We start from the raw sequence: 23,697 nt of genomic DNA, 5'->3' as shown, positions 1-23,697 counted from the left end.
GTCACCATTATCAGGGTCTGAGGGCTCCTCAGGAGAGCCAGACAGCACTGGTTTTGCTTTTTTATTTCTAGAAATGAGCTAGGAGAGGGAATGAGCAAGAAATTACCCAGTGTGACCTGGAGGCTGCGGGATGGTGATGCATCAACTGAAGGCTGAGCGTCTGTGGCTGGGAGGAGGGCAGATGAGCCCCACCACGAGGCCAAGGAAAACGGGGCTGGCCTTCCCCTGGCGCTTTTCCCTCCACAGTAAGCGCTAGCAAAACCAGAGCTCTCGTCTGCAATCACGTTTACTCTTTGTTAATATTCAATGGAAAAACAGATCATTTCAAATATTCCTTCAGCGGACAAAAGCTTTCAAACAATGGGGAACTTAGCGTGAGGCATTGGGGGTGGACCACTTGATGAGCCTGCTGTGGCAATTCTGGTGTATTATGTGCTCACATTTCATAAATTTGTGTGTGCAGGGGGTTCCCAGAAAACAACAAACAAAAAATGCAACAAACAAAACCTTGGTCCTGAAGGAGCATGAGTTGAAGGAAGAAACCAGTTCTGTGAAGACTGGAGCATTCTTGTTGAGTGAATGAAACACAAAACCCAGCTGCACCAGGCAAGCAGGTTGAGAGAAATGGGGAGGTAGAAGTGGAGAAGTGGGATAGACCCCGTCTCTCGCCCTGCCCAGCTCTGAGAATAGCTTTCTTTGTTGAGAGAATACACCTGACCTGAGCCTTCTTGGCTCCTCCCCACCTTTGAATCCAATTTACTGGTCAGGTAAGTCCTTCCAGGTGCCCCAGGGGGAATAAAGCATCCATGTTAATTTACAAACTCCCACACAAAAATCACGAAATCAAAGCTTTGCCCAGGTCCTTTCACTGAAAAGAAAGAAATGAAATAGATGCTGCCCTCAGAGGTGCCAGACCAAGCCCACATGAAAATGTTTTGATCCCTTCAACAGAAACCCATTTATTTTTGGTTCATTTCAGCATTTATAGGAGTGCACATGTAACACATTTCAATCCATGTGAATAGTTCCCAATTGTTGGAGCAAATTAATCTTTTACAAGCTACTCAGCAGTGAGGATAGAAGATAAACAGTAGGTGAAACAGTACACGCTCCCCTGTACGTGAACCTTCTTATTACAATAAACTCCTACATGTGCGCTCTTCACATTCAATGATTCATGGGGCAGCCCCAGCGGCCCCCTGCCACCCCTGCCCTGCTGAGGCAGTTCTCTGATCAGCCACCTGAGTGGGACATGCTGCCATTTCCAGTTTGGTAGGTGAAGTCTGTAAATCTGCTTCCTGGGAAGAAAACATTGCAGAATTGTCATTTGCCTCCAGAATGCAGAAAACATCAATTTCATCGCAGCTCCTCAGAGTTGAGACACCTGCCACTTCGGTTCTCAGCTGCAATTAACATGCTGCATCTCAGCATTGATTGAGTCCTAGCAGCCTACCACTGCCAAAGTCAAGGTATAAATGAAACAGTACAACCTGATATTATTTTTCACAATTTTAGAAACAAGAACTTTTATTGCCAAAGAAACTACAGCAGTTGGGGTTATAAATCTTTTTACTTGAGATAGATAAATGTGAGTAGAATAGGCTGATGCTTATAATAAAAACAGTTATTTATTTTGTATTTATTTGAGAGTGGCACTTGTTTCTCTTTGTATTTATTTGTGGGTGGTGTGGAGGACTACTATTCTTGTTGTATGCCAGCGCCTGTGCAGGGCTGCAAAACCCCACAGGCATTCACAGAATGTTTGTTAAACAAACAGATCAATAAATGAATAGTCTGGGAGCGCAAGCTTAGGACTGTCCTCTCAGTCCAACCTATGTAAAATTCTGAACTTTTAATTCTTATGAACCCTTTGGTTTAACTGAGAAGCTGTGTGAAACTGGCACTGAAATTTCACCCGAGACTGGGGCTCCATGCCTCTTTCAGAGTTCTAAATTGTTCAGCCTTGATCACAAATGTCCCTTATGGACCAGTGGAAGCTCTCCATTTCCATCATACTCCTACTCATATTGCAGGAAAAAACTGTCTTCAAAATGTACAATATTTTACATTGTGAAGGACACAGAACATTCCCTACTGTAAATAAAGAATGGAATCATTCGAAATAGTTTAACAGCTTCAACATTTGTGTCCTTTTGGAAATGTTAATTGACATGGTTTTTATGTCAAAGGAAACTGAAAGCCGGTGTAGGCAGAGGGCTGTTAAATATGAGGTTTATGTTTTAACTTAGCCAGATAATACTCTGTCTTAAACCACAGAACATAGTCTTTGGTCTTTGGAAGAAAATGTGAACAAACTGCTTCTCTCATCTATTAACAGAATAGCAGGGCCAAAAACCACCTTTCTTGGCCCTCTTGGGAAAATATTCCTTTTAGATAAAAATAGAACAAATTAAAATAAGTGGCAATTAATTATTTTACATAATAACAATGCAGACACTACACAGTTGGGCATTATTTGTTAAATGTATGCAAGCATCAAATAGCATACTTTTATGTAACTGACAGGCAAGACTAACTTCTAAATATTCTAGAATGAAAACTGAAGTTATATATCTTTCTTAAAATGAGTTTACATTCTAGTGTATCTGTAATCTTACTTCTAAATGCCTGCTAGCTGAAAATATTATTTTGACTATCTCCATATATATTTAATATTATACAACTTACTGCCCCAAACATCTAGGTTATTTGTATATTAAATAGCTTATATACCAATAATTTAATACTAATAGCTCTTCTCCAAATTATAACATGAGAAAACCAGAATTATAAGGAAATCATATTAGTAATTTCTACCAAATATATAAATAAATACAGATAAGTAGTCACAAGTAACACAGTGTTGATAGATGGCTGCACATATTCCCTAATATTAGAATTCAGGCCCTAGAAGGCTTGCCTGATTCTTAAAAAAATAGCAGAAAGAAAGAGAAGGAAGGAAGGAAGGAAGGAAGGAAGGAAGGAAGGAAGGAAGGAAGGAAGGAAGGAAGGAAGGAAGGAAGGAAGGAAGGAAGGAAGGAAGGAAGGAAAGGGAGGGAGGGAGGGAGGGAGGGAGGGAAGAAGTAAGTTAAAGCAAAAACTAAAACCTTCAGAACTTGGTATTCTATGGAAAGGTTGTGTTTTAAACTACTCAAAATGCTGGCTGACTTGGGAAATCCAGTTACACTTCTGATTTCCGGCTTGTCAGCTGGCCAGATTGGTGTGCACAGACAGCATCTCAAAAGTGGGTCATGGGGCAACTTATATTGAGAAAAGTTTGATCTCCAGTCAGAGTCAACTGCTGCAAAGCACCTTTTGTCCAGCCATACATTTAAACACTTGCAGAAATGAGAGAGGCCAAACTTACACAAAGAGTCCTTCAGTGTGTCTTTTGTCAATGACAGGCTGAATCTTCAAAGAATCCTATTGAGGGAAAGCAATCACATACTTTACGACAACAGATCACCATTTAAAATATGTTCTTTGGTTCCCATATGAACGGTCAAAATATCCCAGGAATCCCTTGTCAGTGCACACACTCCATCTCCTAGCTTTCTTTTCACATTGAAAATGTTATTAAAAAACCCACGACCCAATTTGGGATTTGGAAAATGGGGTCATTGCACTCAGCTCCACCTTGAAGTCCGAAGTGGATCTGGCCTTGTCCCGGGTCATCCTGGGCAAGCCCTGGAGAGAGGGCTGGAGACACTTCTCTGCTTGGTCTCTATGCCACCACTGAGAAGCATTCCTCGTCTTGAATCACTAGTGTTCCTTTCAGTAATGGCACCTACCTCACCAATATTTAATCAACAAATGAAAGACTGTCATTTTTGCCATTACCAACAGTTATTTAAAAAAAAAAAGCTTTAAAATTATTCCTTTCCTAAAAATGTATTCACTATGTTCCCGGGGCAATGAGGAGAGCACTCTGAGAATAAAAAGCTTTCCTAAGCCAACACTATTTGGTGAACACTAACAATCCTGCTGGCATAAAGTTGAAGTTTTCTTTCCTTTTTCCTCTCTTCTTTTTTTTAATAAAATTAAGGCTCAAATGTTCTACTAAACTCTCATTGCTTATGTTTATTATATTAAGGCTTATAAATACACCTGGCAAATTAAATTTGCCCTGGATTGAATTAACACCTGCTATATGAGTTATTTGTTTTAGGTAATCAGTAATCTCAAGGTTTCTCCTCTTACTCTGGAAACACAATTTAAATATTAACCTAATCTTTACACTGCGGCTGCTTCTTTCTGACATTTGGAAACCGGTCTTCCATGCAAAAAAGGCAAATATGGATATATTAATGAAAAGGCAGCTTCTTAAAAATCTTAAGATGTGTAACTCAATGAATTGGGAAGATAATTTATAAAAGCAACAGGGAAGTCCATCTCTGTGTCACTTCCTAGGGGAAACAATGCTGTTATTTGCCAAGGTCACCTCCAGTCTGAGAGAACTGCTGAAGTTGATTGCCAATTTCAAGAGTCTTTGTATTTTTGTTGTTACTGTGTTTTCTTCGTTATAATCTCTGGAGGGATCTTGGGCAGCTGTAGTACATATGAGAGAATTTTAGTTTTTTAAAACCTATATTGCAGTAGGTATAACTTCAGTTCCAGGTACAAGAAATCCTGGAGAAGAAAACATGACTTGAGTGTGTGAGGTGTGCTTGGCCTGGGCCCGTCGTCGACTTGCTTTGAGGGCAAGGGCCCCCGAGCGTGCTCACGTCCTGCTCAGCTGACAGCCCCTGGGGAACATGAAGCTTTCAAAGTGCTGGTCTTCAGCCTGTTCTTTGATGCGCTTCTCCTCCAAGGACTCCACGAGTCTGTCCCTTTGCTCAATCACTTGCATCATCTCAGTGAGTATTTCTCGCTCCTCATTCAGATCGTTCTCATCTTTCTGGCTCTCTAAAGAAAAAAAAAGAAAAACATTGGACCTCAGGTAAGATTTGGCTCCAGGAAAGCTCTTAGCATGGGCATTCTTGATTGTTCTGGACTTGTTCTGCCTTTTAATTTCCATGAAGAAAACAAGGAAATGAATTTAACACCAGGGAACTGCCCTCCAAGGCACAGATAAGAAAGGCGGGTGCTTTGTGTGGTAGTCAGCTCAGTTTTCATCTTGAGAATACACATGAAGACATAGGGGAAAATCTCTTTGTGAGAAGAAGTTAATACCAGCCAAGCCCCACCCAGTCCTCCAACCTTTCCCCTCCCGTCAAAAAAGAAACCAACAGAACAACAAAAAGCCGGACTTCCCTAAGCATGTCCAAGCTATAGCAAAGCCGTCTGTGAGAAAAGTTTCTAAGTAATCGTCGATGACACTGGCTACTAGTTCAATGATGAGAATCCTCCTTCCATTTGTAATTAATGACAAATCGCAGCCCTTTGAATAGACCAGGCAGAAGCAAAATGAGCCTATGGTTGGCCAGTAGGACGATGCTTCCGGGCTGTGGTCATGCCTTTCCCCTTTGCCTTCTGAGAACATGACCTTCTTCCCAATTGGCCTGAGGCATCCGATTGCCTGGGGGAGATTTAAATTGTTATAAAAGGAAGGGAAAGAATAAGAAACAGGTAGTAATGACTTCCTGATGCTCAAAATAGAATTTTAAAGGCAGATGTAAGTCCTGTCAACCAGGTGATTGCCTTGGGAGAGGACTTTGTACATTTGTTTAGCCCCTTCCATTTGCAGGCTGGGGATGAGGCAGTGAGCCCCGTCCTGGAGTAGAGAAGGTGACACAGTTTCTCGTGTCAGGCTTGGTTGTGAGGACAGGGTCAGGAAGGAGGTACAAATGACAAAAGGGAGATCAAGAAGTACATTCCCTTTGTGCCCCATGTTTTATGGGAGGGAGAAGAGAGAGGCAGGAGAAGCAGGGAAGAAGAGCTCCATACTCCAGTCTCTCCATTCTGGGCCTTGGAAGCCCCCCAGGGGAGCAAGAAATGTCACATCACTTGATGGGGACACTAGGGGAGCTGCAGGATTCTTCCCCTTTCCCTTATTCAGAACTCTGGGAGGAAGCAGGCTTGAAGGGGACCCTGTGGACAAACAGGGGACAGTGCTTCATGCTTGGGCAGAGAAGAGTCGTCAGTGTGGTCCCCCAGATTGCTACCTATTGTGTGTGGCAGGGGCAGGGCCTCAAAGTGCCCACCTGCCCCAGAGCTGCCAAAGGTAGCTGGCCAGTGGACCTAGCATGTGGCTCCCTCGGGGTGAGGAGTGAGGTGGCCCCACAGTGGAGACTGGCCCAGCTGAAGGAGGGCTGTGCCGAGGTGAGGCTGAGTGAGACAAAGAATGCCACCAGACTCCAAACGTGCTGAGAGAATGGCTGGGCTGCGGGCACGCCAGCCACACTTAGCTGCAACTTCTAGCAGAGAGAGTGGCACCCTGTGGCTGGAGAAAGCTGTGTGGAGACTCAAGAATCAGCACAACCAGTACAGATTCCTGATGCCTCGAAGCCACACCTACTGGCCTCTCTCTGCCGCCTGGCAGCGGAAGGAAGGGGCGGGCGTCTGCAACATGGAAAATTTTCATCCCAGAGGGACTGAGCATTTCCTACAGGGACTGTTTAAAAGTGTTGCATCAGACTAAGTTAATCAGAGAGGGATAAATAAAGTTCCTTTTTTTTTTCTTGCTAACTAGTGGGATGAAGCTATTGTGGAAGATAAGTTCAGGTACAGACAAAATGAAGATGACAAAATGAAAAAAATATTTTTTGTATACCTGAGAGGAATGAGAAAATGTATGACCATCACTCTTGATAAGATTTTTAAAAAAGATTCAAAGGTGGCCATGGAGTCTTTGGTGATATTTTTTTACCATCCTGAAGCAGAGCAAATTAAGATTTTTATTACATGTGTAAATCAGATATTAGTTATATACTACGGTTTGTTAATTTAGGTATACTCCAGTATTGATGCTTATTCGATTATCATAGAAAAATAAAAAATTCCTCTCTCAATTTTGGTTTATCATCAATGGACTCATCTGAGCCCCTTCCAACAAACACAAGATGATGTACACCACTTTTATTTCTTCTATATAGTGTAGCTCTATAAAGATTTTGTTGGAAATATAATTCTGTTGCTGTAGAGAAACAGTCCACAAATCACTACTATGTGGAAAAGAACAGGAGACCCTAAGTCTGTGGTGGTCTGTTCCTGTATCTGAGCCCCATCGTTTACCTTGAGCATGCTTTTTACGTTCCCAGAAACCCAGTTTTCTAATCTATAAAGTGAGGACAAAATACCTAAGTAAATATGATCATGACAATGACATCGGATATTTGCTAAGGGCTTGCCCTGTGCCAGGCAACCCTATAGGTAGATGCAATGTTCCTTCCATGAGGTATAAAGAAATTACTTAATTTGTTCTTTTAGACCTGGCTCTAAGTGTAGGAAAGCAGGCACATACCTGGTCCCACAAACAGGAACAAAACAGAGTGAATGTGCCTAGTGGGCTGGAGCCAATGAATGCGTAAAACAGTATAATGTGTCAGGTGAGTTTATTTCAACTCCCCCTCCTTCATGGTAAAATCATTTTCTCACACATGATGCCCTGGCCCAGCGCATGCTGAATAGGATGCTTCCCTCACCATCTCCTGTGCCTCGCAGAACTAGGCCCACCCTCCTCTAGCCTCATGGCCCGCACCTCCTTGCACTGTAATTACTGGTCTGCGTTTTGGTCTCCCCATTGAGACCATAGCTCTTCTCCATATGCTGGGCCCCACACTAGAATCTCAATAAATATTTGTTCACTGAATGAATGGCTCAGTAATGAATGACTGTTCTATGAGCACATGGAATGGAGCAAAATGCTGCTCTCATAGCCCAGGTGAACAAAGCTAAAAGGGACTTGTGGTGCCAGTGGTGGGCAGAAAGAAGGCTGGCTCTGTGTTCCCTCCTGACTCCCAGGCAGGTGGCACCAGACAGAAGGGCACTTCCCTTTGAGATCTGCAGTGTGTTCTGCTCAAGCATCTTCTTCCGAAAAAAGCAAGGGCACAGCACATATCACCATACTCACCCTCCTTGAGCATTTTCTCTCTCAGTTTCTGCTCCAGTCGGCTTTGATGATCTTCTAATTCTAGTTCTTGGGCCCTGAGGAGGAGCAGATGTTCAAACTTAGTACTAACACTGGAGATCTGTATAGAAACATTGACTGAGAAGCCCACTGACTATAGCTACTGTATTCTTTTTTCCTTATAAAAACTGGGGTCTTGTACTATCTCTAAATTGAAAGTTTTGCTGTTTCTGGGGTCACTAAAACTTCCTAGAAAAAAGGCTGAGATATGCTGAACTTGAGAGATGCTGGGGAGTGACTGAAAAGTTGTGATGTGATCTCTTGGGAGGCCATCAGACCATCCTTGAGGGATGGGTCATGAAGAAATGACTAGAATAGTCCTGGGAGAAGTAATGAAAATCTGATACTCTTCTCTCTTTGAGGGGCGATGTGACTTCAAGATCACCTCTTGCAACTCCCAAATCTCTGATGGTGGGAAACAAGGAAACATGGAAGACACAGGAGTGAGACATTCCGTCCAGGTGGAGGCAGTAAACGCATCCACCTGTCCATCTGGCTGTAGACGTGGGGAGAAGAGACAGGGATGCTTTGCAGTCAAGTTGAAGAGTTGAGTCAAGTGGAGAGCCCACTGCCAGGACCGGCCAAGTCAGCAAGTGCAGTGAGTTCTCAGTGAAGTTCAGTTTGGACCTTTGTGGCCTTTCAGGGCCTGGGGGCACCCCATTCACACCCCAGAGTGTGTGTAAACTCCCCACCTGCCAGGCCATGTGGTGATATGCAAGTTCCCCACAGCTTTGTGATTGCAAGTCTGGAGTTCTCAGGATGAATGAGGACCATGAACAGATGTGGGAGGGGTCACAGGGGATAGCTGGTTATGTGATCCCTAAAAGGGAGACTATAGAGAAAGACAAGGTTTGAAGACAAGAGCTGGGCAATGTCTACATTTAGAAGCCAAACAAAAGAGGTGGAGTCAGGGAAGAAGAAATCAAGAGGTTGGATGGATAGAACAAGAAATGCAGCATCAGTGAAACCAAGAGAGGAAAGTTTGGAGAGAGGAGCAGCCAACCGTGTTCACTGTTACAGAGCCACTGAGGAGGGTGAGGGCTGAGAATAGGTCCCTGGGTGGGCATGGGCGCCTTCCCTTCTGGCCTCACCTGCAGTCTGCTGTGTACTTTGCTGTGCCCTGTCATTGCCATTATTTTACCACTTCTGCTACTACTTGGGCCAAGGTCCCTGCCTTCTTCAATATTCTGCCTTTTGTTATGGACACAGAACTTCTCTTGGCCCACTCTGGTACCAATGGAAGTGGCCACTTAGAACTTTCTTTAAGAGAGAACTTTCTGGAAGGAGTGCAGTGAGCTGACTGCTGCTGCAGAATCCACTTCAGTGTTGCGCTGAAGCCACGCTGTCCCTGGGGAACTCCTACCCTGAGTGAGCACAGCAGTGATACTGGAGCTGGGCCATCCCTGCCCCACTTTGGACTCCTTTGATGGCCAGTCTTTGCTCTGGTGCCTCCTGTGGCCTGGATGAGATTTCCTTGGGCCTGCACTACAGTCTGCGGCTCCTGCTTCCCATCCCCTCTCCTTTCACAGGTATCAGGGCTGCAGTGGGTCTGAAGGTTTCTCTCCTACTCCCACTCCCTTTGCCCCTTTTCCCAATACAGCTCTTATAATTCTAACTCTGCCCTGCTTTTCTGAAGGACCCAAATCAACACACCGATCTAAGATGTTTCTCCATGTTCAACCAGGTCTTTCTCCAAACTAAAACCTATTCTTTAACAGAGCTCCTGTCTTTGTCTTGCTCCCAGGACTGGGTTCTTCTTTTGGCCTCTCTTGGAGGAGGAGGACCCCTCTGACAGTGTACCAACTAGGGAAGCACAGTCAGGGAGCACAGCGGTGGCCACCAGCACCTGATTCTTGCAGGTAGTCTATGCACTGTCTGCTCCTTCTATGAACCTTTTAGGGGCTCTTGCTGTGTTTTCTTATCACCACTGTGTTATGGGTTTGCATGTCTGAAACCACAAGATCCTGGAAGACAGAAATGCAGCCTTATTCATTCTCTTTTCCATAGTACCCAGCACAGTTCCTGGCAAAGAATATGCTAGATACATTTTTGCTGAAAGAACATTGTAATTCAGGTCTGGTCTTAAGGCAGATGGTATGGTTGTGTAAAAGGGCTTTGTAATCAGGTGGATTTGGACAAATAACTTAATTGCTCTGACTCTCAGCATGTATATCAATTTAAAAAATAGTGGTAGAAAAAATAATCACCACAGATGACCCCTTGTTCCCCTTTCCTGGTCTTTCCTCCCATGCCAGCAGAGCTCAGTGAGTATGACTTCTGGCTTCCTCCCCATCCCACTCTTACTCACTCTCACCCCACGGGAGGTAAATTTGGGAAAAATAGACTAGGCAAACTCAGTTCGTATCCTTTCTCTCCTGGAGTCAGCCTGCCTGATTACTCTGAGTCTTGCCATAGGTCTAGGGCAAGATTTCTCAGTGTTGACACTACTGACATTTTAGGCTGGATAATTCTTTGTTGGTGGGGGTGAGGGTTATCCAGTGCATTATATAGTATTCACTAGCTCCTTTGGCCTCTGTTCACTAGATACCAGTAGCACCTCCTAGTTGTGACAACCCCAAACATTTCCAGACATTGTTGATTATCCCCTGGGGGGCAAAATAGCCCCCAGTTGAGACTCAGACACAAAGAAAAGGCCATGTGAAGTCAGAGGCCGTGACTGGGTGATCTGGCCACAAGCCATGGATGCCTGGGGTCACCGGAAGCTGAAGGAGGCAAGGAAGGATTTCCCCCCTAGCACCTTCGGAGGGAGTACGGCCTTCCTAATGCCTGGATTTCAGACTTCTGTCTACCAGAACTATGAGAGAACACATTTATGTTGTGGAGAGCCACCCAGGGTGTGGTGATTTGTTATTCCAGCCCTAAGAAACTAATACAGTTAGCAAGCCCACCTGTACTCTCATATTTAATCACGCTAGCTACTATTGGTAAGAAAGGCAATATTTTGATGTTGCATCTATTGATTTGGTTGTCTTATTTCTCACCTGATTCAAAACCCAGGCAGGAAGAGGAATTGAATTAGACCCCCTCAAAGACCTCCAGAATTACTTCCCAGAGTTGGGGTGACAATAAACAAGATGGCATAAGTGAAAGCACCCAGTACAACGTGTGCACCCAAATGCTTAGTTGGTTTATATTAAATGTTCCTTTCTTTCCCTCTAGAATGGTGACAGGTATATAATAACCTGCCAATTTTTTTGAGTGTGGTGAGACCCGTCTTTACTTTCTGGTGTCCCATCAGGCTGTAACCTCTCAGTTAGAAAGGACAGAAACATCTCAGTCCTTCAATTCATGAAGCCCCAAGAAGTGGCCAGGCAGCTCTCACCAAGCTTCTCCCAGAGTTCACACGCAGAGGCCAGCCACACGCTTCCCCACCTCTGGTGTGTGACTGCAGGTGGGTCCCCTGTGGTCTGGGGGACAGAAACGGGTGGAAAATACTTTATACAAATGCCCTCCAGCTCCAGGCACATTACTTGAAGTCTATTTCCATCATAGGACTCAGCAGAGAGAACAGACAACAGAAGATTCTCTGCACTAATGCCAGCATGATATGCAAGACACCAAGTATCAATTTGCCTCAATCACAATTCTGTATGCACAGGGCGAAAATTCCTGGGACTTCAACCAGGGGGGTGAGCTACCCCACTTCCGCCCCCTTTGCTGCTTTTTGGACTCACTGTTTTCTGTGTTGCCTTAACTTACGTGATCAGTAGCTCCGACTCATATCGCATTAATTTATTCTTCTCCAGAACGAGCTTAAACCATTCCTGCAAAAGCTGTGCTTCATCCTGTGTGCCTGAATCTGCTTAAGAAATCAACAGCAAATGCGTTAGACTGGCGTTTCTCTCCCTGTGATCAAACTGCATAGGAGCTACGTTAGTGGGCCATGTCTGTATTGAACAGGGCGCAGCAGGTGGCAGCCCCCTGCTGGCCTGTGGATGCCTTGAGGTCGTGGGTATAACAAATAAAACCCACCTGTGTATACTCTGGAGGCAGTCTCTTGGACATGTAGAGCATGAATATTTCAGCTCCAAGGGTCACGTAACCTTGATAGTGTCCTGCCATACATGAAACTTCCCCTGCCTACTGTATGTCCTCTGCAAAATTTCTGTAGTCTGTGTACCACATCCCCCACAGAGAAAACCCTAGTAACTCTGCTGGTTACTATCTCCTCCTTCTCCTTTTCTTCCCCCAAATCAAATGACTACTGAGTGCCTAGATGGGCTGTGGCTCCCTTCGTGGGGAGAGAGGCTCATAGAGCATTTGGTCATAGAGGAATGGTGACTGGCATTTTGATTTTTTGCACAAATAAAGCCAAATGATGGGGGAAAATGTTATTAGCTTTCAGTCTCACAGGGAGAAAGTTACACTCATACATTCTTATAACTTAGATTATGACCCCTATGAAACAGAAGAATAACCATGAGAAAATTGACACTGCTTTTAGATAGTCAATGTTAGAAGCTAAATGTTTAGATAATTAAATGTGAAAATCTGGGCATATCTGAGAAGTAGCAACATGGAGTTAGCTTGCCAGTGTCTCACCCTGAAGTTAGGACACAGGCTGCATCACAAAGCTCACTAGAAGGATTTATCCTGGAGGGCCCCACAGGCAGAGGGGAAAACAGTGCAGACAGAAGACATGCATGATCCTGGGCAAGCTGCTTAACCTCTCAGAGCCTCTGCTTCTTCCTTGATTATACTGAACAATAAGACACAGGGAATATGACAATAATGATGCGCTGTTGTTTATTACACAGTGATTCTGTGCCAAAGGACAATGTGCCTTATATGTGCAGCATTTCATTCAATCCTCTCAACAAACTCTCCCATAGGTTCCCTTATTATCACCACTTAATAGCTGAGGAAACAGAATTTTAAAGATTAAAGTGACTTTGCCAAGCTCACAGTTAGTAAGTGGCAGAGTCAGGGCTTGAACTCAAGTGAGCTTTATCCTAAACCCACACTTTTCACTGTATACCACTGTCTCCTCCTCACTCCTTCCCTCCTTCTCATACTTATGTGGGGTAAATAATGCCCCTAGCACAGTGCCCTGTACATAGCAAGTCATCCATAAAATGAGTTCCCTTTTCTCCTGGGCTTTATGACCACCTTCTTGTTGATAAGTAAACTGGGGTCCAGAGAGATTTATATGCAATGCCCACAATTATAGCAAACTGGTCCTATAATGCAGATCTTTATTGCTGATGAAATTAGTCATCTATCCATCCATCCATCCATCCATCCATCCATCAACACCAGTTTATTGGGTACTGCCTTAGGTCCTGGGGAATGCAGTGATAGATAATGCTACATACAATGAGAAATTTGGAGATAACAAGACATAGTGCCTGCCAAAAAGGGTTTTGTTAGATAATCTTTTGGGTTAGATGGATCTAAAGAGCTAGAATAAAATAGCACATTAGAAAACTGTTGCCACAACAAAGCAGCAGAAATGCACTCTGGGAAAACAGAGAAGGGAGGGTTTTCCTGCTCAGGGTGTGAAGTTGGGCTTCCCCAAGGGAGGTGGCATTTGAACTGGGATGTTGAAGAATGGATAACACTCTGAGAGGAAACAATGAGGCTGAAAGAGGACATTTCTAAGAAGAGGGAGCAATGTGAGTAAAGACAGAGGAGAGGACAGAAGGTGGTGGAGAGAGAGATGGCGAAGGACTCAGGGTGTGGAGAGGTGCATGATGAGGCCTGGGAGTGTGTGAGGATCCCACCATAGTAACCTCTGAATGTCACGTTAAGGCACTTGTATTTTATGCTGTAGAACATAAGTGGTTCATAGGAGAATTATATGTAGAGTTTTATACAGGAAAGATTAAATGTGGGGAGAGGAGGGAGGGAAATAAGCAAGATGTTATTCTCCCTTAGGTTTCTTGCATGAATGACCAAACGAATTAACTTATAAGCATGCAGAGAACCAACACTCGCTAAGCATTACTTATGGCCCCAAGGACAAGGATGTATAAGCATTAGTTCCAGCTCCTCAAGAAACTGGGGAAAACCAACACCACATAGCCAAGCAGAGTACAACGCACCTTTTGCTATGGCAACACAGAAGGGAAGCAATTAATCCTGTGTGCAGTAAGTGGAGAGAGGCCTCAGAGAGAAGACAGCAGGTGACTTCAGTCCAAATGCATGAATAAGAGTTTTCCAGGGAGAGAAGGAGGTGAAGAGCACAGCACCTAGGTGCTAGTTGTTGAATGAAGGCATGAAGTACACAGACTGGAGATCATACATAATATAGGAGTTACAAGCATGTACTTTCAACTCAGATTTGGGATCAAACTCCACTCTTCTACCTACTCCTGGATTGGCCTGAATGCTTATAACCTCCCTGAGCCCCAGTCTTCTTATCTGTTACAAAGATGCAGTGGGATTGTGTACACACAGACCTTAACCCAGCCCCGGCACACAATATAAACTCAATAAATGTTAATGGTCATGATTCAAATCATGCAATATATGAGTTGGAGCAACCCTTAAAGGTCATTTCAGCCACGGGGACTCCCTGTACCTCCCTCCCACTCCAGCCTCTACCATATCTCTCCTTGTGATGGCAGACCTCGCCCACCACAGGGCTGCGTTCTCTAAGTATTGGAAACTTCTTTCTTTTGGCCTTTGTTTGGCTGCTAGCTACTAAGTCCAATTTTGCCCTTTGGAGGAAAATAGAGAACACATGAGTACATATTTTACACAAAAGACATCCACATATTGAAAGACAGATCTCATGATCCACTGAAGTATTCTTTTCCCAGAGTTAGCACCTCCAGGTTATTAATCATTTGTCCCAAGAGGGCTGCCCACCTCGGCTTGCCCTCTAATGTTTCAGGATACTCCTTGAGAGTCCAGAATCACACACAGTATCAACAGTTCAGAGTAGAGATCCTCCTGCACCTTCACCCTGAGCCCAGGGATTACAGAAGTCTTTTTAGCAGCTGTGTCTTTACTGGGTTCTTATTAATGTGTAAATGAATCTGGTCATTCCACACCAGTGGTGGTTAAGTATGGAGACTTAATGTTCTATTTATACAACTGATCCTCTTTTAAACCTAATTCAAGACTTTATATGCATCCTTTTAAATATCATCCTGTTTATTTTCCATGGTGGAGAAATCTTTCGAATATTTCAGCCAGTTGACACATGTCTCCTAGCTTTGGGATTCTGCATAATTAATAAATGGGTATCCTGTACCTTTGTGCAATATTGAAAAACAAAATATCACATGGAACGGACCAAGAACAGAGCCATCTGGTCCATTATTAGGGACATTTCTCAGCCTTTGGGTGAGGTTGTTCTACAGACTAAATGCACCCAGTCATCCAGCCCACATTCCTATATGTTGTCCATGAGGCTGTTACAGGAGACTTTGATACCAAAATAATTTCCTGAAATCAAGCTTCACAAGATCTGCTCTGTCACTGGCACTACAAACCTTGCAACTTCACCCAGAAAAGGAAATGACACTTGTTTTTCAGAGCTTCTCAGTAAACACCAATGGTTCCTAGTAATCTCAATTGCTTTCTAAATATTCACAAGTTCTTTAATCATCCTTTCTAGAATTTTCACAAGATTCAGAATTGAGGTTTCTTTCCCATGTGAAAAATAGAAAATGTACTCATCTTAAGACTTTTGATTGTGGAATTCTCTATGACTTTCCAAAGCCTGAGGTTTTATCTACAAGTTATCAACACCAGGAGATTAATTTGGTCCATTTAACAGTGTCTGACTGATGCCACATGCAAGACACTACTCAATATATTGTCTTTTGTCCCAGCTTGGAAACCTGAATTCATTGCTCTCCCATTTTTCTCACCTCGATTTCTCATCTAGATTCAGTCTCCTCTACTAGATATTTGTTTAACATTTCTAGGTTGAGGACCATTTCCCTTGATAAAGAAAACAGAAAAGCTGAGAGCTGAAAATCCTGCCTTTTCTCATCATGTAACATTACACCATCTGCCTCAGCACTGGGCCTCTCCTTTCCCTTGTTCTCAATCCAAAAGAAACAGCTTTAAAGGCACTATTTTGCTGTCTTTAGAGTATCTTTGTTGTTGTTTTTTCAGTCTGCCGCTTTGCTGCATTATACCCACAGGTTCTAGCCAGACATTTATCCTGCATTACAATTCCCTTTTCCCATCTTTCTTATGTGTCCTAAAATCTGGGCCATGAGAGTTCCTTGCGCAGCCACACTGACTTCTATCGGCCCTAGTCAACTAACACAGGTTGAGCTGAATCATTCCATTCAATTTTCTTTTCTCAATGGAATAATTTGCAATTTTACAGCCTACAGTTAGTTCATCTTTTAAAGTCTTCCTTTCCTCAGTAGTCAAAACCACTTTGGGAGATCTTGAAATATACTACAATTCATCCATTTTCCTGTTGATGAGTATATAGATGTTCATGTTTTCTTATTATGGATGCTCCTGCTATGAACATTCTTGCCTATGTCTTCTGGCCCACTTGGGCAAGAACTTCTCTGGTGTACACTTAAGAATGAAATATTGAGTAGTAGGGGATGCAAATCGTCCACTTTACAGCATAAAGCCAAACTGTTTTCAAAAGAGCTGAGACTGTTTACACTCCCACTAACATCGAATAAGAGCTCCCCTAGTTTTTCAATGTTGCCAAATAGTATTAGATTTTAAAAGTTTTGATAATTTAGTAATTTAAAATACTTTCTCATTTAGTCTTAAGTTGAATTTTCCTTATTACTAATAAGTATTTTTCTGTGAAATGTATATTTATATTATTTACCTATTTTTATATCAAGCTCCTTGTCTATTCTTCTTGATGGTAAGAGTTCTTTACATATTTGGGAATACTGATTCTTTTTGGTTATATTTGTTGCAAATATATTTCTTGAATTAGTGGCTTATCTTTTCCTTTATAGTGTCTATACGCTACCAACTTGAGGTCAAAAAGATTCTTCTTCACATTTCAAGTTTCATTTTTTTCATATTAAAATCTTTAATATTCATGAAATTGATGCTTGTATGGTGTGAGATAGGCTAGGCTCAATTTCATATTTTCCTGTATGACTATCCAGTTGTTCCAGAATCACTTATTTCCTGTGATCTGCAAAGCTATTGCAAGCTAATATCAAGTTTTCATGTGTGAGATTAAGTTTGGGTCTTTGATGGCTTTCAGTGAAGTGTTTAAATTGGTTTCATAAAGGTTGTACACACTTTTTCTTAGATTTACTCCTAGGTACACTATTTTTTAGCTAATATCAGTGATAATTTCTTTGTTATTTCATTTTCTAACTTTTTGATGCTGAGATATAAAAATGTAATTGCTCTGTTTTGATCTTACACCAAATCGCTGCCATAAAGGTTCTTTTTATTTTTAACAATTTATTTGTACATTCTTTTAGGTTTTCCATGTGGATAATTCTATCAGCTGAAAACAGAAATTTGTTTCTTCCTTTCCAAATCTTATGCCATTTTTTCCCTTGTCTTACCATACTGGCTAAGGTCTCCTGTACAATGTTGAACAGAAGAGGTGATGGTAGGTGTCCTTCTCTTATTACTGATTTTTAAAGAGATGCTTCTAATTTTTACCATTCAACAAAGATGTTTGCTGCAGGGTTTTGAAAGACAGCCTTCCAATTAAGAACGTTCTCTCCGGTTCTACTTCTTTTTTGCTACAAGTTTTTATTCCAAGTGAGTGTTGAATTTTGTTAAATGACATTTTCCTCTTCTATTGAAAAGACCATATGATTTTCCTGTTTAATTTGTTAATACGGTGCTTGTTAAATCACCCTCCGGTTGCCAAAATTTAAAATTAATTGAATTAAATGTTCATTATATTCTTTTGTCTTGTTGAATTTTGCTAAATCTGTGGTTATGTCTGCTGTTTTAATTCCTAATTTATTTATTTCTGTCTTCTATTTTATTTTTTAGATCAATTTAAGAAGATTGTCTCTAATCTTTTATTGGTCTTTTCAAAGAACGAACATTTGACTTGTCATCTATTTTATCTTTATTCTCTATTTCATTTACTTCTGCTCATATATTTATTGCATTCTATTTTTAGATTTATTTTATTCTTTTACTAATTTAAGTGGGAAACTTAGTTCATTAATTTTCAGCCTGTCTTCTTCTCTAATAAAAGTATTGAAGGCAATACCTCCAAGCACCACTTTCACTGCACCCCATGAGTTGTGACCTACTGTTTTTTCATATTTAGTGTATTTCAAAAAAAAATCCATTTGATTTTTTCCTTTTGATTAAGTTAATTGCATTGTAATATAGAATTATTCTGTATAATGCAGATTCTATGAGATTTACTTTATGAACCAATATGATCAATTTTTGTAAATCACCACATGAACTTGAGAAGAATATATGGTTCCTATTTTGGGGATACAGGGTTTTATAAATGTCCACTAAATTAGGTTATTAGTTGCACTGTTCAAGTTCATACTAATGTTTTGTCTGCTTGACTATCATTACTTGAGATATATATTAAAATCTCCTGCCATTGAGAGTAGAAATTTCTCCCTACAGCTTTATCTTTTTTTTTGTTTCATGTATATTGAGTCCATTATAGTCAATATATACACATTTAAAACTATCATATCTTCTTGGTGAGTTGATCATTTAAAAATTATGTAGTGACCTGTTTATTCCTAATCATGGTTTTGGTATTAAAGGCTATTTTATCTGCTTTTTAAATATAATTGTATCCTATAACTTTCCTGAATTCAGTTATTAGTTCTAGTAGCTTTGGGGTAGATTCTTTAGGGTTTTTATGTACAATATCATGTCATCTGCAAATAGTGACAGTTTAACTTCTTCCTTTCGGATTGAGATGCCTTTTATTTCTTTGTGTTGACTGATTGCCATGGCTAGGACCTCCAGTATATGTTGAATAAAAGTGGGAAGAGTGGGCATCCTTGTCTTGTTTTCAAATATTGTATCATCCTTGCAACCCTGGAATAAATCCCACTTGGTCATGATGGATGATATTTTTGATGTATTTCTGAATTTTGTTTGCTAATATTTTGTTGAGGAGTTTTGCATCTATATTCATCAGAGATATTGGTCTGTAATTTTCTGTGGTGTCTTTGTCTGGTTTTGGTATTTGAGTGATGCTGGCCTCATAGAATGAGTTTGGAAGTATTCCCTCCTCTTCTACTTTTTGGAATACTTTAAGGAGGATGGATATTTACCCTTCTTTAAATGCTGTTCTAAATGCTTTTCCATCGTATGTCAGCTGTTATCTTTTCAAATAATACCCAACCTTAATTTTCTCTATTCTCTCCTTCAGGGACCCAACTGAACATATACCAGACCTTCTTATTCTATTTTCTATGTCTACAAACTACTTGTTTGTATTTTCCATCTCCTTCTATATCTGCTGCATTATGGTTGATTTCTTCAGCTATATTGTCCAATTCATTAATTCTCTCTTCAGTTGTATCCTGTTCAAGCTACTGTTTAGCACATTCACAGACTTTTTACTTTCAAAAAATATACTTTTCATTTCTGGACTCTCCATGTATTTTATTATTTAAAAAACTCCTTGGTCAATTTTCCCTCAAGTTTTTATTTGAAAAGTTTAAACCTAAAGAATTAAACACTCTATTTAGTTGTGTTTCTTTAGATTCCTTTCATCTAGAATAGTTCTCTAGATTCACTCCCCCCTTTTTTATGACATTGATATTTGTTAGTTATTTTGCAGATTGTCTCTCAATATCGATTTTTCTGATTGTATCTTTATGGTCAAATTCAAGTTAAGCATTTGTGGCTGAGATGCTGCATAAGTGATGATGTCTTTCTTAGTACATCACAGCAGAGAGCTCATTATGCTAATTTTAACTATGGTTATGTAAGGTTATGGTTGAGGAAGATTAAGGTAGTATTTGTTGCCTATTCACTGTTATAGTGTTTTCCTGCTTGTTCATTTTCATATTTCTGTGTTTTACACATAGACATAGTATATTCTATATTTAATAGCTAATATAATTGAAGTTCTTGGCCTTTTAAATTTGTTGTTTTTGCTGACTCTCATACTTAGTGGCTCACTTCCTTCTGTTTTGGCTGATTTATTATTATTGTAGTTGTTGTCAATGTTATAAACTCATAAGTTTATTGAATTTAATCTGTCTGAATCCTGAGAGTCTAAACTGAGGAACGGTTTCTTTCATAGAGGAGCTATACTTGTTTTGGGGGTGCTAAAGGCCTGGCTTACTATGGGAATCTCAAGGCTAGATCTCCTACTTGTTGTTAGTCTCAAGATTTAGAATCTAAAACCACTGATATTTATCCCCAAGGTAATCTAGGAGTTCTGTTTTTGTGCTTTTTTCCTTCCTAGCATACACCTTTCTTCTTCTCTTCCTTCTCCTTCTTGGCCCTGAGAGATTTATTTCATTCGAGAGCCTAGCAATGTTTTTAAAAATATGCTTATTGTAATGAACAGGATTTTATGGTATCTAGTTCACTGTTCTGCTGCTCTATATTTCTAAGGAAATGGATTTTGTACCCTTGGCAGCCATTTGGTTATTTACTTTTAAGTATTTTTCCAGGTAAAACCGCCATGACAGTGTTTTTTAAACAGAAGCATTGCAAAATTAATTTTATAGGTCATAACAAGCATTACAAATAAGACAGAATAGAAAGTGCCAGTCTTTTATATGTAGCAAAATATTCAGTATTATTTCTTGAAACATTTTATTTAATTATATATTTATATATACTAACTTGTGATATAACAAGTATTTCTTGCTGCTGTCATGGTGATTTTTTTTGTGCAAATCAATGACCTAGGGCACATACTTTGAGGCCTCAATGACTCTGGAATCCATTCAAAAGAGACAATTCAAGGCTTCTTCAGGGATGGAATCTTAGTCTTGTCCTCACTAGGCCTATCTCTGTTACAAGGCTACTAACCCACCAAGGAGCCACTGAGGCTGGAAAAAGAGGTGAATATATAAATATCTGTTGAGTGTGGCCACAGACATTGAGCATCTCTGTGCAACTTTGATGAGTGCACCAAACTGCAAAGCCTAACTACCTTCTGAGCCTGAGTCATTCCTCCAACCAGCTAAATAGACAAGCTATGAAGTAGGTCAGGATACCATAGCAGGGCTATTGTATAATTACTTGCTTCCTGGGAAAGGAGACTGGCCTGTTTCCTGCTTGCTATAAAAGCTACTGAGATCCCTGCCCTGAGTTTCTCAGTTGTGGCACAGTCCACTGTGCACAGCTGCCATCGGGGCCTATCAGATCACATTATGGCACTTGGGCACAGGGCAACTTGTACCATGCTGCTGTTCTTGCTGTTTGCTATGGATAAAAATTTCCCTTGCTCTGATACTCTGAATTTTACTGTTTTCTTTCTGCACAGAGCGGTGGCAAACCCCTCCAAGTTCCTTGTTTGCTTAACCATCAGCTTTGGAGTCTTGTTATTCCTGGGCATTCCCTATGAATGGCACTGGGACACAAACGCAGGAGTTTCTGATTGTAGCATCTATGTTCTTTTTAGGACCCCTCTCTGTTACAGGAAAGTATTATTCCTTCTGTTTCTTTGCAGCAGTCAAGATAAAAACCACATAGTATAAGCCAAACTACTTCCCTCTTCCTGTCTAGGTTTTCATTGCACTTTCCTTTTCACAATGTGTGTTCCTGCTGCCACCTGCTGGCAGTTTCAAACATCCTGCTATTTCTTGTAAACCTTTCTATTTTTGTGAAGAGGCCATCTGTCTCTAAAATTAAAAAATCAGGAAGCTCAATGCAGACAACCAGCTGGTAAACCTTCCCCAAAATTTGGCAAATCTGTGAGGGAGGAATAATTCCCATACACCTCCCCCGGGAACAAATCTTTTCTCTCTGGAAGCTGTTCTCCGTTTTCATCAGATTTCATTTGTCTTCAGGTATGAAAGAAAACACAGATGCTGTCATTGATACCATCTGAATTTGAAAGTCCATCTCTTGATAAATTGGAGAATTCCATGGCCCTGGCACATAACACTGACTGCCATATTGACAACCAACAAAGCAGTAGGTAGGAAACTGTACCTTGACCAAGAGGAGTCTAACTGGCTGGCAAAACTCTGGTTGGCCTTCTCATAGAGCGTCAGGCCAAGGGCAATCAGGCCTCTGCTCATCCTGGCCCTTTACTCTGGGCAGCTAGGACCACCAGGGGAATCCATTCCTTTGGTCAAGGGCATCCATCCATAACTGTGCCCCCTCTCCGCCCCCAACAATATAATGACTTGTCATCTGCAGTGGATTGTTGGATTTTCCTTTTTCTGTTTCCCTTTCCTTGACAGAATGGGGAAGAACCCTTACTGGGAGTGGGGGAGCTTATTTCTGACTGTTGGAAAAAAAGAAAGCAGGAATTGTTGTCACGACAATTAGGAGCTCATCAAAGCCTCATTTTGCTCATCAGCCATCATTGCCCTCCGTCCTGCACCCCCGCATGTTCCTCTAATTCAATGCCCGCCTAATGAATAACTCCTAGGAACAAAGGAACCCTTTCAGGCTGGCTCACATAATTATTAGAGGAGACTTGCATAACTGTCGCAGACTACTCATGTTTTCAGGCCTGTCTCTAAATTTGGTTATTCACAACCTTTATAGCTCAATATTATTGCCTAACTGTGATCATTTTCTAATTATCCTAATAATACCTATTAAATAATTCCCATTAAATCACTTGAACCAGAGCAGCACAGGCCAGCTCAAACACAACTTAACCTAATAAGCATTGGTCATTCATTAAGCACCAGGGCAATCTCTTAAAGGGGCTGAATAGAATATTAAACTGCAAAGGAATATTATTATTGCACAAATGTTATTACAAGTTAGAGTGTTTTAATTTTGATGCCTGGCTTGCAAGTCTTCCACTTGCTTTCCTTTGGGGCCAGTCTCCGTAAGTTGACTCTTTCAGTCTCCAGCCCCTTGTTGATCTGCATCTGTCACCCGCCCAAGGACAATCAAAGAAAAAAAGGCACATAAACTTAACAGGGGAATTAAATTACCAAGGATATAAAGGCAATGAATGGAATCCATCTTCTGGCTGGGTTAACACACCTTTGAAAACACCACAAGCTGGGGCTAGGTTTCTTTGGCTGATTTAAAAATAACCTTTTGCATTAGGTGAGGGAGTGAGGGAGATTTTCAGAAGCTTTAAAAATTTAGGTTCTAGAGTTTAAACTTCGAGCAGTAAAGATTAGGCAGTCAGTTCTTTAAAAGTGTATGTGTGTGGATATTTAATAATATTTCATAAAATATATCAGGTAGTATTTATGGAATGCCTACAATGTAGACACTCTGGGAGACACTTTGCCCACCAATATCCATAGTTTTTAGAATTATGTTGTAATGTGAGGATTAGTAGCTCAATTTTTTATATAAGGAATCTGAGGCCAGAGAGGTTTAGTGATTCTTCCAGGACCACACAGCCTAATGGTAATGAAACTTCAACATGGGGCTCTCTGATGCCTATACTTCTCTGCTTACCCCACTCCACTATGCTGCCACCCGAACAATCTGAAACATGCTCTAGCTTTGCTGGTTAATCCCTTTCATTTCTAAAGGCTCTCACTGAAATCAGTGGATTCCTAAAGACAATTATCAGAGCCTTCTTGATT

At 41.2% G+C, this 23,697-nt stretch overlaps 1 protein-coding gene across 14 annotated transcripts in view; it reads right to left on the bottom strand.

The window, feature by feature from the left end:
- Window positions 1-3,462: 3,462 nt before the first annotated feature.
- The window catches only part of MICAL2 (microtubule associated monooxygenase, calponin and LIM domain containing 2), a 220,942-nt gene continuing 200,707 nt past the window's right edge, over window positions 3,463-23,697 (bottom strand). For 11 of the 14 annotated variants that reach the window (XM_057507388.1, XM_057507380.1, XM_057507381.1 and 8 more), the window contains 3 exons: window positions 11,789-11,891; window positions 8,012-8,085; window positions 3,463-4,905 (listed from right to left, as the gene is read on the bottom strand). In XM_057507388.1, the coding sequence (XP_057363371.1) occupies window positions 4,721-4,905; window positions 8,012-8,085; window positions 11,789-11,891 (362 nt within the window). In that variant the 3' untranslated portion in view covers window positions 3,463-4,720. The remainder of the gene's footprint in view (window positions 4,906-8,011; window positions 8,086-11,788; window positions 11,892-23,697) is intronic. The other 3 variants (XM_057507387.1, XM_057507392.1, XM_057507393.1) reach the window with 1 other exon arrangement.

Source organism: Manis pentadactyla, chromosome 9 (genome assembly GCF_030020395.1).
Source record: "Manis pentadactyla isolate mManPen7 chromosome 9, mManPen7.hap1, whole genome shotgun sequence".
In the NCBI taxonomy this organism is placed as follows: Eukaryota; Metazoa; Chordata; class Mammalia; order Pholidota; family Manidae; genus Manis; species Manis pentadactyla.
Note: the sequence above shows the minus strand (reverse complement) of the source record. Positions and strands in the feature narration are given on the sequence as shown.